The sequence below is a fragment of the Mesoplodon mirus genome (genome assembly GCF_964341445.2).
Source record: "Mesoplodon mirus genome assembly, chromosome: 6".
NCBI classification, from domain to species: domain Eukaryota; kingdom Metazoa; phylum Chordata; class Mammalia; order Artiodactyla; family Ziphiidae; genus Mesoplodon; species Mesoplodon mirus.
Genome location: NC_138982.1, coordinates 938,162 through 953,970, shown reverse-complemented (window position 1 = coordinate 953,970; position 15,809 = coordinate 938,162). Strand labels below are relative to the sequence as shown.

The following is a 15,809-nucleotide window of genomic DNA, read 5'->3' as shown; positions in this document are numbered from 1 at the left end:
CCACTGCTGACCTGTGTGTAACAAATGTGACGGTGCACTGGCACACAGGGCTGCTGGGCACGCGTGCTCCTCAGGCCATCTCTACTCTGGTTCGGATGTAAGCCTGTCCAGCGTAGCTGAGTGAGGCAGGAAAGAACCCACGTACATTTCAGGCTCCTCCATTGCAGAGAAGGGCCAGTCCCCAAGTCCACTCTGATTGTCAGACCAGGGCACCTTTTGGACTTTTTGTTTGAAATGGACTGTTTCAGTGTTCCAAAGCCTTGAGCGCTCAGTGTGTGAACTCCCTGGACACCAGACCCCCCGCCTCCCTGTGTGGCTGACACTCCGGGCAGGGCGTGGCTTATCCTTGCAGTGGGGTTCAGACCTTCCTTCCAGTGCAAAGCCTCCATTCATCGACGGCCAGCCTGTATCACATGTGTGTCACCTTCCCCCTCGCCCGTCCCCATAAAAGTGATTGGCACAGAGGGTGGCATTTCCATCTCTCACTGGCTCAGCGGATTTAAATGGCCACATTGACTTTACATAAAACTGTGTAAAATGTGGAAGACTCAGCATGTTGATCAAACAATAAAGTGTCCTAATTCTCAACACAAAGGCTCTTGTCTAATGCTTCGAGGTGGTGCAGTCATATATGGGTGGGGGGGACGGGGCGTGATGTGGAAACACAGATTTCTTCAAGTGCATTCTCCACGAAGACCCTCCTCTCATGTCTCGGTGGTGTGTTCACCATCCAAAGCCCTTTGCTTCTCCCTTCTGTTCACCTGGGCTTTCCACCAATTCAGAAGGGGGAAAAGGCAGGACGCACTAATAAGATTAAATGCACACTCACTTCCGTAATCTCCATTCTGCCTGAAGGCTGATGGAAACTCCAGGCAGAACGGAGACTCAGGGCTGTGTGACACCTCCCGTCATCCCTGCTTTCCACTCGCCACGGCTGAGGGCTAGGAAGGGTGGGTACAGGGGCTGGATCTCCCTTCCGGTGATTTCTAGAAAGTATTTAAAGGCAAGAATTCAAGGTGAACCATAATCACCTTTCAGATGACACTAAGCTGCCTCCTACCCTCCAGCATCACCCCACACCAGAGAAACTCCCTGAGATGGCCCTTCAGGTCTCAGTCACCTCAAGACTAAAAAATGCCCTGAAGGCCAGGAGAGTGGTAGGACCAATCCAAAGAGGACGCGAAGGCCAAGATTAGGCCCAGAATTGCCCTGGTCTGAGAATGCTGGGGATCCTGGGGCTATAGGGAAAGCCAAGTTCACCAGGTCTTATTCTTCCTCAAGTTCAACTTCACTAATTATCTTTCCCCTTTAAAGGTACTAAAGTTTCTGGAACACCCTCCAATCTGCCACATCAAGGAAGCCATCTCTGATTAGGAGGAACAGGAAATAGGTGTCCCTGCCCACTGAGCCTAACCTTCCTGGCTGCCAGGTGTAAACTGCAAGGTAGAGGAGGTACCGGGCCTGTCAGGGGGCACAGGCATGAGAGCCGAGTGCACGTGCTCGTACGGACCAGATCAAAGCAGAGTAAAGCTGTTCCAGACAAGCAGTCATTCCCCAAGAGTGTGGTGCTCAGGGCCACGTGACTGCAGACGGGAAGGGCAGTGGGCCATCCCCCTGAGCGTGGTGCTCACACGGACGTCCAGCAGCCCCCTCCCCCCGCGGGAGAGGGAAGCACTGCTGGGCTTCCCCAGACGTGAATGTGAAGATCAGGGTTGAGGTGAATGTCCTCCTACCCGGAGTGCCCTGCTTGCCGTCAAGGGACGTCGCTCAAGGTGGCTTTTCCTATATCACTGTAGCTGTGTTTTGCTGTCCAGTGAGTGACCAAGGGTGCAGACAGGAGCTTTGATAATCCTGTGCTAACTGCAAATTTTTTTTAAAAGCATATTTTAGTTGAAACAAAAAGCTCTTAAGTCACAAGAACACCAAGTGCCTCACCCACGACAGGACCACAGGGCGGACGCTGGGATCGCAGGAGACACTGAGACAAAGGTCATGCTGGGGCTGCAAGGGTGGCGCAACAGGAGAAAGGGCGAAGGTGAGGGCAGCCCTGAGGCAGTTGACCTTGGGGCCCGTGCAGTGGGGGGTGGGGGGTGGGCGGTTCAGTGCAGCCAAGATGGAGCCCATGCTAATGAGGGGAGAGCGGGGGCCGCATGGAAAGGGCACGTTTCTTCGCCTCAGAAAGTGACCATATGCCCATAAAAGCAGGAATTGTGCCATACTTAGTATTCCCGGAGCTGGGTACGGTGCCTGGCGTTTTCGGAATGAATAAACGCCATACACGGTTCTTGTGAGTAGTCAACAGTTTAGGGCTTCGTAGCTGAAAAAGGAAGTGGGACTACCTGCCTGTGCAGAAGTCAGGTGAGGTAACCAACCACCTTCAAGTAACTGAAGGGCTGAAATAGAAGAGGTTAGCATCTAAACTGCTGCTAATGCACCTTTAGGTGAGAATGGGCATAACCAGTTGAAGCTTTGATAATTCCATTCTAAATTCAAACCTTAAAAAAGAAAAGAAAAGCATAACATTCTGGCTGAAATGATCTCAAACCGACAGAACACAGCCAAGTGCCTCACACACAGCAGGGCCACCGGAATCCCAGGGGCGCTGAGACACAGGGCGTGGGGAGATATGAGCAGACCTCAGGGATTCCCCAGCAACAGCATCTGTTGTTGGTCAGGAGCTAAGATCCCAGCAAACCGTCAGGCACCCGGCAGCAGAGGGGCTACCAAGGCCCCAAAATGCTCGGAAAGTGTTGAAAGAGCTGGAAGAAACAGGCGGCCTCGGTCTGCGGGTGTGCTCAGTACCCACGGAGACCCCATTCCGGAAGCGGCTGGTATGTACCAGGACAGTGAGTGCCCAGGGCTTGCTGGTCACAGTCGTCTCCACACCGGCACCACACCACGCCTGCCCCTCCCCACTCGCAGGGCACAGGGCCATTCACATCAGGTGGCAGCGGCCCCAACATGCAGTGGCTCAGACGCTGCCACGTTCCCAAGGTGTTCCAGGCCACAGCTGTCTCACCTGTGACACACAGTCACGCCTAGTCTGCTGGTCCCTGTGACCTCACAGCCCTCTTTCCACTCTGGCCATACCTGCCTCCCATCCCATGAAGAAATGGGCCTACTTTGGCTGAACGGGTTCAGTGCCACAAGAAAATAATTTGACCTCCCATTGAAAACCCTTCCAAGCTCCCAAGGACTAGTCACCATGACCTCACCCTGGCCCGGACCCACAAGAGTGGGGTGACTGTGGCACAGGGTTAGGAAGCAGGATGGGACTATGCGACCTGCCTGCTTCCTTCACCCTGTGAGCAAAACTACACAGGGCTTGTGGCCCAAAGGACTTAGAAACGAAACACACTAAAGGCACGCATGATACTACAGGGGGCCATACCGCCTGTGAGGGTGCTGCCAGGAGCCCCAGGTGCTTGGTAGAGGTCACGTTACGCATGCAGATTCCTGAGACCACACCCGATCTGCTGCTGAATTAATGCTCAGCAGCAGTGTCCTCGGGTGGGCTCTTTAACACGCATCAGTTAATTCTGACGCACACTAACATCTGAGAATCACTGTTTGAGACATAACTTTCCTTTTTCAAAAGACCATCTTTAGGTCTTGAATAAAATTCAACCTGGCTCCCCTACTTCAAGTCACCTGTTCTGTGTATTGCTTCCTCCGATAAAGCAAAACAGTTTATTACCAGAAAAAAACAACAAAGAAGCTGAGAGAACACACATGCCTCTTAACGGAAGCATCAAGCCATTGATGTTTATTCAGGTGAGCATCACCAACGATTATGTGAACATGTCACATTCATCACATTCCTTTTGAGCTTCCGGTTCACTGATCTTCCTTAAATCTTCACCCACTTCCTTAAGTTACTACTCGGCTAATAAGGAAAGGGCAAGAAAGAGTCCAGAAGACAGTAATAACATTAGCAGCAGTCGGGCTTCCCAGTAAGAACCCTGCCACGGTCTTTTTTTTTTTTTTTTTTTGCGGTACACGGGCCTCTCACTGTTGTGGCCTCTCCCGTTGCGGAGCACAGGCTCCAGACGCACAGGCTCAGCGGCCATGGCTCACGGGCCCAGCCGCTCCGCGGCATGTGGGATCCTCCCGGACCGGGGCACGAACCCGTGTCCCCTGCATCGGCAGGCGGACTCCCAACCACTGCGCCACCAGGGAAGCCCGGTCGTACTCTTAGTGTCTTCTCCGCGTGAGCTTGGGTTTATTTCATACTCCAGCAGCAAGGTGTGTGATGCAGGGTGTGCGGGCAGCGGAGGAGGGGCGCTGGAGTCCCCTCACTCGGAGTCAGAGTGACACACAGGAAGGGGAGTCAGCAGGCAGAGGCCGGGGCCGTAGTGTGTGTACGTGGGGGCCACACCCACTGGGACGGCCTCGGCTCCAGGCTTCTCCCCTTTGCCTCTCCCCATCCCGCAAGACGGGGTTAGGCGCCCCACTGCACGCTCCTGGAGCGCCCTGCGCCTCCGCGGTTGACTGCACGTCCCGCACTGCTCTGCGATTAGTGTCTCACTTATCCACAGCCACCCCCGTCTCCTTTTGAGGCTTTAGTTGGCTTGTCCCTGAGTGTGTGAGGTAGGGACTGAAGAGTTTGTTCTGATGTACACTGCAATCACTGGGCCCTGGAAACTTGGAGTTGGCCCTGAATCCTAAAACGTGCTCCCATTTGTACCTACTCTACCACTCTATTTAAATGCTTTAAGCTAGACAGGCTGTTTTGCTTACCAAGAAATGTATTAATCATTTATAAAAGCCATTAAAAAAGCCATACATTTAAGAAGACAGCAAACAACCTCACTTTGAAAACGCCATTTTTTTAAACCATCAGTGAATATGCACTTTAAAAATCTACAGAGAACTTTTTTCATTTTGAATTTGTTCCACAGCATTCAAGCTGACAGTAAAAATAGGAGCTCATCAAACAGCACGTGAAGATAGCCCAGGAGCATTCATGCATCCAGAAAAACAGAATAGCTTCTAAAGCTCCATATATTCCCCAGTTGAGGGAAACCACTAGAACGTACATTTCTAGCGTACATTTTAGTGGCATTTGGGGATTTAGCACTTACAGTTCTATCACCTGGGGACGAGTCCTAGGGTTCACAACATGTTCTTGAAACCTAAGTGCTATGAGGCTGGAGTGTGGACAAGTCACTGAGCTGATGAAGAACAGACCACTGTCAACACAGCCCTGCTGTTTTCAACCTTCCTTCACATGTCAGAGACCATATTGTAATTGCACGTACAAATCTGAAAATTCAGAGGACTACATGATGTACTGCCCATGAATGTCAAAGGCAATTGGAAATCACCCAGTTCCATACACAGACAGGTTTGTTTCCAGGAAAAGGAGACCGAAGCACAGAAGCAGAGGACAAGAAAACATTTTAGATGATGTTATATTCTCATGATAATATCCTCTCTACGTGAGGTTGGCTTGTTAGACCTTGACCTTACATCAAGCATATGCTAAAGGGACCTTACATACACTTTGAAAAGGGAAGACACGAATCAAATAAAACTAACCAGCTTGAAAGCAATAAGGGAGAACTGAACTTAGACACTTCCACACTGCTTTCAACAATAATTTGTTTCCAGAACAAGGAAACGTCCCTAACTATATTTGTACCCCTTCTTTACCAACTCCAGGCTACCTCATCCTTTCCCACAACTGTCAGTCACACACACGCACATTCGCGTCTTGTGTTTGGATCTGGCCCTCAGGCGATTTTCGCCAGCCACTTCTCCAAGCCCTGGATGTCAGCAGCGCCCGCGTCCCCTCTGCCGCCCTTGGCACTGCACTCCAGGAACTCCACTCTGAGGGGCAACTGTGAGAACTCAAACTCTTTGCCTTTCTTTCCCAGCTGAGCAGTGGCAGCACTAGAACCGTCCAGTATGCTGGGGGCAGCAGGACGGGTGACTCGTAGGGTACTGCTGCGAGACAAAAGGAAAACGGGTCAGGAAGCAAAAAGAGCTGAACTTTTCTATAACAATCAAAGGCCTTTAGGAAGTCATATTAATTCCTAAATATTCCAGCACTCATGGAAATACTTCATCATACAACTGTCAAGTATGCTATTAGGATTGTTGAATATTTGCATTTATAGGTCACTCTCCTGGACAGACAGGATACGGATCCAACCTAACATGGCCAGATGACAGGAGGTTTCTAATGAACCAAGGTCACACCAACCTTCTTCCAGTTCAGTGCCCCCTTCTACTAGGATTTCCTGCATGATGCCATGTGAAGATATAGTTTTCAATTACCCGCTATAAGTATTATAAAACCTTTCTGAAAAGTTTCTGAAAGTGAAGTGTGGGTAGATAGGGTATTTATATTTACCTTGAGTCTATCTGGATACAGAGCTTAGAAATCCACAAACTACAGACTCTCGTATCCAGTTTGGGTACAATTACTATTCTCCAATCTCTTTAACCACTAACACTTTCCCAATTTAAGTCACTTAACTGCCACCTGCTGACCCTAATAAGAATTGCAAAAACAAAGCTCATTTGTCTACTTCTCTCCCCCTTTCTGCTGTCCAGAAGCAGAGGAATACAAGCTGACAATGTGCTTTCTTACAAAATAAAGCATTTCTTGGTGCTGTAAGATTTCATGAAAACTAGAGAAGAATCCACAGGAAAACTAAATACCTGCTTAGAAAGACACACATAGATGGAAAACGTATTTTAAAAACAAATAATACAGGGAAAAGCATTTGGGGAGGAGCACATAGGGCCTTCTAAGCAAGGTGGTGGGTCCATGGGTATTCTTCACCTTACTATTCTTTAACCTCAATATATGTATCACGTATACTCTTTTACATGTAATATATTTTACAATTAAAAAAAAACTCAAAAGGAAAAAAAGACATATTCAGCTCTTGCCATAAGGCCATGTAAACATAGTAAATCTTGTAATTCAGAAGACTATGAAATGCTTCAAAGCTGATAAGGCCTAATTCTCATAAACACAGGATTAAACTAAATTTAGACTCCTAATTTAACTGATATTAACCTTTATAACTTTTTTTTTTTAATGGCTGTGTGGGGTTCATTGCACGTGGGCTTTCTTTAGTTGCGGTGAGTGGGGACTGCCCTTTGTTGTGGTGCACAGGCTTCTCATTGCAGTGGCTTCTTTTGTCACGGAGCATGGGCTCTAGGCGCGCGGGCTCAGTAGTTGTGGCTCACGGGCTCTAGAGTGCAGGCTCAGTAGTTGTGGCAGAGGGGCTTAGTTGCTCTGCGGCATGTGGGATCTTCCTGGAGCAGGGCTCGAACCCGTGTTCCCTGCACTGGCAGGCGGATTCTTAACCACTGCGCCACCAGGGAAGCCCCCTTTTATAACTTTTTAACATTTTATTTCACTGCTGTATAATACAGCATTTCTTTCTGTATTGTTTTTCTACGGCCCTTTAGAGTGAAAAACAAATGGACTAAGGAAAACGTGTTTTAAACGTGGGAAGACTTGGACTATGCTGTTTAAAAAAATGGATATACAAATATTATGACTGTTTTTGTCCAAAAGATAATTCTCAACAATTGCAACAGAAATGTCAGAAAAACAAATCAGCTAATTCCAATTTTTTTAGCTTAATGACAAGCAATATGCAGTCTCAAAAGAGTGAACATCAAGAATAGGAGAAGAGGTGATGAACATGCAATTTCAGAAAGGACAGAAACCACTGAAAGTGACACCAGCAAGATGGCGGAATGGGAGTTTTCAGCTCAAATCCTCTCACAGAAACGTCAATTTGAATAACCATCCACACAGAAGAATACCTTCATGAGAGGTAAGAAATCCAGGTTAGAGATTACAGCAGCTGGGTATAACACAGAAATAAGAAAAGATGCATTGAAGAGGGTAGAAAGGACAGTTCCACATTACCCACGTTACTGCTCCTGCAAGCCTGAACAATGCAGCATGGAGAGATATGATTCACACGGGGGAAGGAGAGTGAAGTGAGCACCTACTGTGTCATGGAACCTAGCTCCTGGCCAGCCCCAGTAGACACAGGTACCTGGACAGCCATGACAGATTCAGTTTCCAGGCCAGCTTCCATGGACCCAGGCAGTAGGCCCACCCACCCACAAACCCAGAAGCAAGGCCAACCTGCCTAGGGACTCCAGCAGCAAGCCCACCCAGAATCTCTGGCTGGACTGACTAGAGAAGTGCTTTCTCTGACAAAGTTAGTCTATAAAGACTAGAAGGAGTGATTACTTTTTCAAATGTGCAGACACCAAAATAAGGACACAAGGATCATGAAAAATCAGGGAAACATGACACCACCAAAGAAAGAAGATAAAGCACCAATAACTGACCCTAAAGAAATGGAGATCTACAAAGTGCCTGGCAAAGAATTCAAAATAATCATCTGAAAGTCCCATAAGCTACAAAATAACACAGAAAACTCAACAAAATGAGGGAAAGAGTAAGTGAACAAAATCAGAAAGTCAACAAAGATATAGAAACCACGAAAAACAAAAATTCTGGAGCTGAAGAACACAATGACTGGATGTGAAAAATTCAACAGCAGACTCAATCAAGCAGAACAAAGAATCGGAGAGCTTGAGCACAGGTAACTTGAAATTACTCTGTGAGAAAAACAAAAAGAAAAAGCGAAAAAGAGTGAAGAAAGTCTTATGGGCATCATAAAAGGAACCGATATATACATTATGGAAGTCTCAGAAAGAGCAGATAAAGACAAAGAATCAGAAAGCTTATTTAAAAAAATAATGATAGAAAACTCCCAAATCTGGGGAGGGAAATGAACATCCAGATCCACTAAGCCCCTAAAACCCCAAATGGATTAAACATAAAGAGAGCTTTAATGAGACACATTATAATCAAACTGACAAAAGTCAAAGACAGAATGTTGAAAGCATTAAGAGAAAGGCCAACTGTCACAAACAAGGGAAAATCCATAAGACTAAAAGTGGATCTCGTAGCAGAAACCTTGCAGGCCAGTGGAGAGTGGGATGATATATTCAAAATGCTGAAAGAAAAAAATTGCTATCCAAGAATACTATACCCAGCAAAACTGTCCTAGATATGAAGGAGAGACAAAAGCTTTCCCAAACACACAAAAGCTGCAGTTCATCACTACTAGTCCTGCCTTTTAAGAAATGCTAAAGGGAGTTCTTCAAGGTGAAGTAAAACTAATCAAGAACATGAAAACATATGAAAGTATAAAACTCACTGTAACAGTAAGAATATACTAAAATTTAGAATACTCTAGTATTGTAATTGGGATACATAAATCATTTTTAACTCTAGCATAAAAGCTAACGACAAAAGTAATAAAAATAACTATGACTACAATAATTTATTAATGGATACACAATATAAAAAGATGTAAATCGTGACATGAGTAACATAAAATGTGGGGGAAGGAGAAGTTAATGTATACAAATTTTTGTATACAGTCAAAGTTGTTATCAGCTTAAATTAGACTGTCAGTATTATAAGATGTTTTATATAAGCCATGACAGTCACAAAGAAAATACCTGTAGTAGACACACAAAATAAAGAGAAAAAAGTCAAAGCATAACAATACAAAAGAAATCATCAAATTACAAAGGAAGAGAGAAGGAGACAAAGGAACTATGAAACAGTCAGAAAACAATCAACAAAACAGAATAAGTTCTTACCTATCAATAATTACTTTAAATGTAAATGGTTTAAATTACCAATCAAAACAGAGTGGATGAATGGATAAAAAAACAAGCTTGAACTACATGCTATCTCCAAGAGATGCACTCTCGATTTAAGGTTCAAAGTAAAGGGACAGAAAAACATATTCTATACAAACGATAAACAAAAGAGAGTAGGGCTGAATACATAAATATCAACAAAATAGACTAAGTCAAAAATTGTCACAAGACACAAAGAAGGTTATCATATAATAAAGGGGCCAATTCATCAAGAGGATAAAATAATTGTGTATATATACATATATATGCACCCAACATCAGAGAACCGAAATAAATGGGATACATCACATTAACAGGATGAAGGATAAAAATCTTATGATCATCTCAATAGATTCAGAAAAGGCATATGACAAAATTCAACATCCTTTCATGATAAGAACTCAACAAAATAGTTACAGAAGGTATGTACCTCAAAATAATAAGTGCCATAGATGACAAGCCCACAGATAACATCATACTCAATGGTGAAAGTTAAAAGCTTTTCCTGTAAGATCAGGAACAAGATAAGGATGCCTACTCTTGCCACTTCTATTCAACATAGTACTGGAAGTCCTAGACAGAGCAATTAGGCAAAAAAAGAAACAAAAGGCATCAAAATCAGAAAGGAAGAAGTAAAATTATCTCTGATTTCAGATCACTTGATCTTAAATATAGTAAACCATAAAAGACCCCCCCAAAAACCAGAACTAATAGACTCAGTAAAATTTCAGGATACAAAATCAACACACAAAAACAAGTTCTGTTTCTATGCAGTACTAATGAACTATCAGGAAAAGAAATTAACAAAACAATTCCATTTATAATAGCATCAAAAACAATAAAATACTTACGCATAAATTTAACAAAGTAGGTGAGAGATCTGTACACCGAAAGCTATAAAACAGTGATGAAAGAAACTGAAGACACAAATAAATGGAAAAATACCCCTTGTTCATATATTGGAATAATTTACATTGTTAAAATGTCCATCTATAGGGGACCTCCCTGGTGGTCCAGTGGTTAAGAATCGCCTTCCAATGCAGGGGATGTGGGTTCAATCTCTGGTCAGGGAACTAAGATCCCACATGCCGCGGGGCAACTAAGCCCGCACACCACAACTACTAAGCCCACGTGCCACAAACTACAGAGCCCACTCTCCCCAAACTACTCTCTGGAGCCTGCGCGCCACAACTAGAGAGAAGCCCGCAGGCTGCAACAAAAGATCCCACATGCCGCAACAAAGATCCCACGTGCCGCAACTTAGACCCGATGCAAACAAAAAAACCTCCATCTATAAATTTAATGGAATCTCAATCAATATTCCAATGGAATTTTTCACAGAAAGAGAAGAAACAATGGTAGAATTCATATGGAACCACAAAAGAACTATAATACTCAAAGTAATCTTGAGTAAGAACAATAAATCTGGAGGCATCACATTTCCAGATTTCAAATTATATTGCAAACCTATAGTAATCAAAACAATATGGTACTATAAAAAGACATATAGATCAATGGAATAGAATAGAGAGCCCAGCACAAACCCATGCATATACAGTCAACTAATCTTCAACAAGGATGACAAGAGTATACTATAGGAAAAGGATAGTCTCTTCAATAAACGGTGCTGGGAAAACTGGATATCTACGTGCAAAAGAATGAAACTGTGTATGTTATACGATACACAAAATCAACTCAAAATGGATTAAAGACTTAAATATAAGACCTGAAGCCATAAAAATCCAAGAAGAAAATGCTCACTGACATTGGTGTTGTGGAAATTAGTTTTAAGATATGAGACCAAAATCAAACAACAAAGCAAACATAAACAAGTGTGATTGTATCAAACTAAAAAGCTTGTGCACAGCAAAGGAAAGAATCAACAAAATGAAAAGATAACCTATGGAATGGGGGAAAATATTTGCAAACCATATATCTGATAAGGGTTAATATCCAAAATATGGGATTTAGCAATATGTTTTTGGATCTGTCCAAAAACATACAACCCAGTAACAAAAAACCCAAATAGTCCAATTTAAAAAATGGGCAAAGGACCTGAACAGACATAGAGGACATATGAATAGTCAACAAGTACATGAAAAGATGCTAAACATCACTATTCATCAGGGAAATGCAAATCAAAACCACAATGAGATGTCACTTCACACCTGACAGAATTACTAACATTAGAAAAAAAAAGATAAGTGTTGGTAAAGATATGGAGAAAAGGGAATCTTGGTACATTGTTGGTGGGTATGTAAATTGGTACAGCTATTATAGAAAACAGCACTGAGATTCCTCAAAAAATTACAAACAGAACCACTACCATATGAATCAGCAATTCCACTTCTGGACAGTTATCTGAAGGAACTGAAATCAGGATCTCGGAGAGGTATATGCCTTCCATGTTCACTGCAGCATTATTAACAATAGCCAATATATGGAAGCAACCTAAATGTCCATCGAAGGATGAACAGATAAAGAAAATGTGGAACATATATATAATGGAATATTATTTAGCCCTGCAGAAGAAATTCCTGCCATTTGCGACAACATGGATGGACCTAGAGAACATTATGCTAAGTGAAATAACATAGAGTAAGACAACTACCATTATGATTAATTACACTTATATGTGGAATCTAAAACAGTCAAACACATGGAAGCAAAGAGTAGAATGGTGGTCACCAAGGTGGGGGGCAGGGGGAAATGGAGAGATGATGGTCAAAGGGTATAAAGTTTCAGTTATGCAAATAAGTAAGTGCTAGAGATCTACTATATAGCATAGTATTCACTGTACACTTAAAATTTGCTAATAGGGTAGATCTTATGTTAAGTGTTCTCATGAAATACATACACACACAAATAATAAAGTATGTAGGAAGAAACTCTGGGAAGTAATGGCCTGGATGGTGATGATGGTTTCACAGGTGTATGCTTATCCCCAAATTGAGTTGTATACATCAAATATGCACAGCTTTTTACATATCAATTATACCTCAATAAAGGGGTTAAAATTTTCTTTTGATATTCAATTTGAAGGCATGATGTATTTGATAAATCTAATTGAATGGCTAACTTTTCTTCTATTATATATTAAAAAGTTTAAAGCACATGGGATTGAATATATCATTCTCAATTGAAAAAAAAAAACCAACAAGCCACAGAAAATGACAGACCAGGGCTGGTAAAATTTTTCTGTAAAGAGCCATAAATTAGATATTTTGGGCTTGTGGGTGATATTTAGTCTCTGCCACATATTTTTCTACTTTTCTTCTTTTCTTACTTGTCCTATAAAAATGCGAAACTACTCTTTGTTGGCAGACCCTGAATGGGAGTTTGTCAACACCTGAAGCAAACCATATTCTACTAGACTCTAAGCTCCTGAGTACAGGAACAACATCACACTTCTTATAGCCACATCCTAGAGCAGGTCATGGCATAGTTAGACAAATTATAGGTGCTTATTAAATGAGCAAAGGAGAATATAAATGATAATGGGAAAAAAATTTACTAAAAGTTGAATTTGTACAATATTTCCTCATCAGATTCTTTTATTAAAAATATCCTTACAGGGCTTCCCTGGTGGCACAGTGGTTGAGAGTCCGCCTGCTGATGCAGGGGACACGGGTTTGTGCCCCGGTCCAGGAAGATCCCACATGCCGCGGAGCGGCTGGGCCCGTGAGCCATGGCTGCTGAGCCTGCGCGTCCGGAGCCTGTGCTCCGCAACAGGAGAGGCCACAACAGTGAGAGGCCTGCATACCGCAAAAAAAAAAAAAAAAAAAAAAAAAAAAAAAAAAATATATATATATATATATATATACACATATCTCCTTACATAACAGCATAAGAAAACATAACTTGCTCTATTATAATGTTGATTGTATCTCCTATGTAAGCAACCTGTTAGCTAACTCTTACAAATCAGCAGAACACAGAGATATGCTAGATTCCTTAAAATTCAAAAGCTTATAGCTCAATTCACAAATTTTTTTTAAAAAACATTATTTATTTATTTATTTTGCAGGCTGCATTCTTAGACTTTGAAGATCAGGCTTCAGGGTTCATATTATTATTTTATTTTATTTTATTTTTTGCGGTACGCGGGCTTCTCACTGTTGTGGCCTCTCCCGTTGCGGAGCACAGGCTCCGGACGCGCAGGCTCAGCGGCCATGGCTCACGGGCCCAGCCGCTCCGCGGCACGCGGGACTCTCCTGAACCGGGGCATGAACCCGCGCCCCCCGCATCGGCAGGCGGACCCCCAACCACTGCGCCACCAGGGAAGCCCCAATTCACATATTTTTAAACACTAAAATCAAGCTAAATGATATCGCCACATAGCTTGAAAAGAAAAAACACACTACAAGATAGTATCATAGATTTTTATATTCTTCTGAAGTGTTCCCTTCTTGTTCTGTCAACAAAAATTTCCATGGCTTTCAAATTTAGTTTTTAAATCCTTTCATATCTACTATAAACTAGGTCTAGAAACAGTGGGAAAACAAATTGAGCTGTAGTCTCAATAAACCTGAGATTTTCTTTCCACGAAAATTTTAAATATCTATAAACATCCCATTAATACTTTTTACAGTTCCATTAATTCTGTTGTCAATTATTTAACAAGTATATTTCACACCAATCTTCAGGCTAATTGTGATAACCATACAAAACCAAAGACCTTAAGCAATATATACATATTTCCTAAGTGTTAAAAGATACAGTTAACCAATAGGACTTATTCTTACTTACATTTCTTTTTCAAGCTGCTGCTGAATTAACTTTGCTGATTTTGCCATTGTAATGTCTGTAAAGAAATAAAGACATTGCTGTTGTTTAAAGCAGAAGGGGTCTTTTCCCAAGACTTCTTGCACATATGGAAAATTCCTATCTAAACTAGTTTCTTTGCCCCACCATTAAAAAAAATTTTTTATGTTACATTGGATTATAGTTGACTTACAATGTTGTGTTAGTTTCAGGTGTACAGCAAAGTGATCCAGTTACACATATACATATATCTATTCTTTTTCAAATTCTTTTCCCATCTAGGTTATTACAGAATATTGAGCAGAGTTCCCTGTGCTATACAGTAGGTCCTTGCTGGTTATCTATTTTAAATATAGTAATGAGTATATGTCAATCCCAAACTCCCAATTTATCCCTCCCTACAACCCCACCATTTTTTTAAAGATCTTTTTTTTAAATTTATTTTTATTCTTATTTTATTTATTTATTTTTGGCTGTGTTGGGTTTTTGCTGCTGCACACGGGCTTTCTCTAGCTGCGGCGAGTGGGGGCTACTCTTTGTTGCAGGGTGTGGGCTTCTCATTGCGGTGGCTTCTCTTGTTGCAGAGCACGGGCTCTAGGTCGTGGGCTTCAGTAGTTGTGGCTTGCAAGCTCTAGAGCGCAGGCTCAGTAGTTGCGGCACATGGGCTTTGTTGCTCCGCGGCATGTGGGATCTTCCCGAACCAGGGATCAAACCTGTGTCCCCTGCATTGGCAGGCAGATTCTTATCCACTGTGCCACCAGGGAAGCCCGCTTAAAGAGCTTTTTATCACTAGTAGTTCCATTATCAAAGTAAGCTTTATATTTGCACTAATATTTATATTACAATAATGCTTACAATTAAGCTGGTGACCCTAAAATTGAGAAGCTCTTTCACAGAAGTTTTCTACATCTTACAGACACTTGAAATCAACACATGTACTGTATACATAAGTCCAGCCAATGTAATAAGAAGAGAAGCTACCAGCTTTGTGATTTTAACAAGACCCTTCACTCCAATAGAAATACCCTGTCATATAAACCTAAACGAAGAACATTTCCAGCTGATACTAAGATGGTATGTTACGGCATCAAGTGCACTTTGGCAATAAAAAAGCACTGGTTTGGCACCAGCAGAAGCCCAATAAATATAGAAGAAATAACGAGGTCAGGTAATGACCCTAAGACGGATCCCCAATAGGTCACTGATAGGGTTACTTCCAGCTCACCTTGGAGAAACGCACTGAGCTTTTCATAGAACGAGAATATTAGGTCTGAAAGAGGACTAAAGATCAACTAATCTATCTTATTTTTAGTTCTCTAGAAAAGAGAGATTATTGTATT

At 42.6% G+C, this 15,809-nt stretch overlaps 1 protein-coding gene across 1 annotated transcript in view; it reads right to left on the bottom strand.

Moving 5' to 3' along the window:
• Positions 1-5,389: 5,389 nt before the first annotated feature.
• SRPRB (SRP receptor subunit beta) overlaps positions 5,390-15,809 on the bottom strand; it is a 30,724-nt gene continuing 20,304 nt past the window's right edge. Inside the window, exons 6-7 of the mRNA XM_082625274.1 lie at positions 14,455-14,509; positions 5,390-5,949 (exon numbers count right to left, since the gene is read on the bottom strand). Of these exons, the coding sequence (XP_082481400.1) occupies positions 5,736-5,949; positions 14,455-14,509 (269 nt within the window). The 3' untranslated portion in view covers positions 5,390-5,735. The remainder of the gene's footprint in view (positions 5,950-14,454; positions 14,510-15,809) is intronic.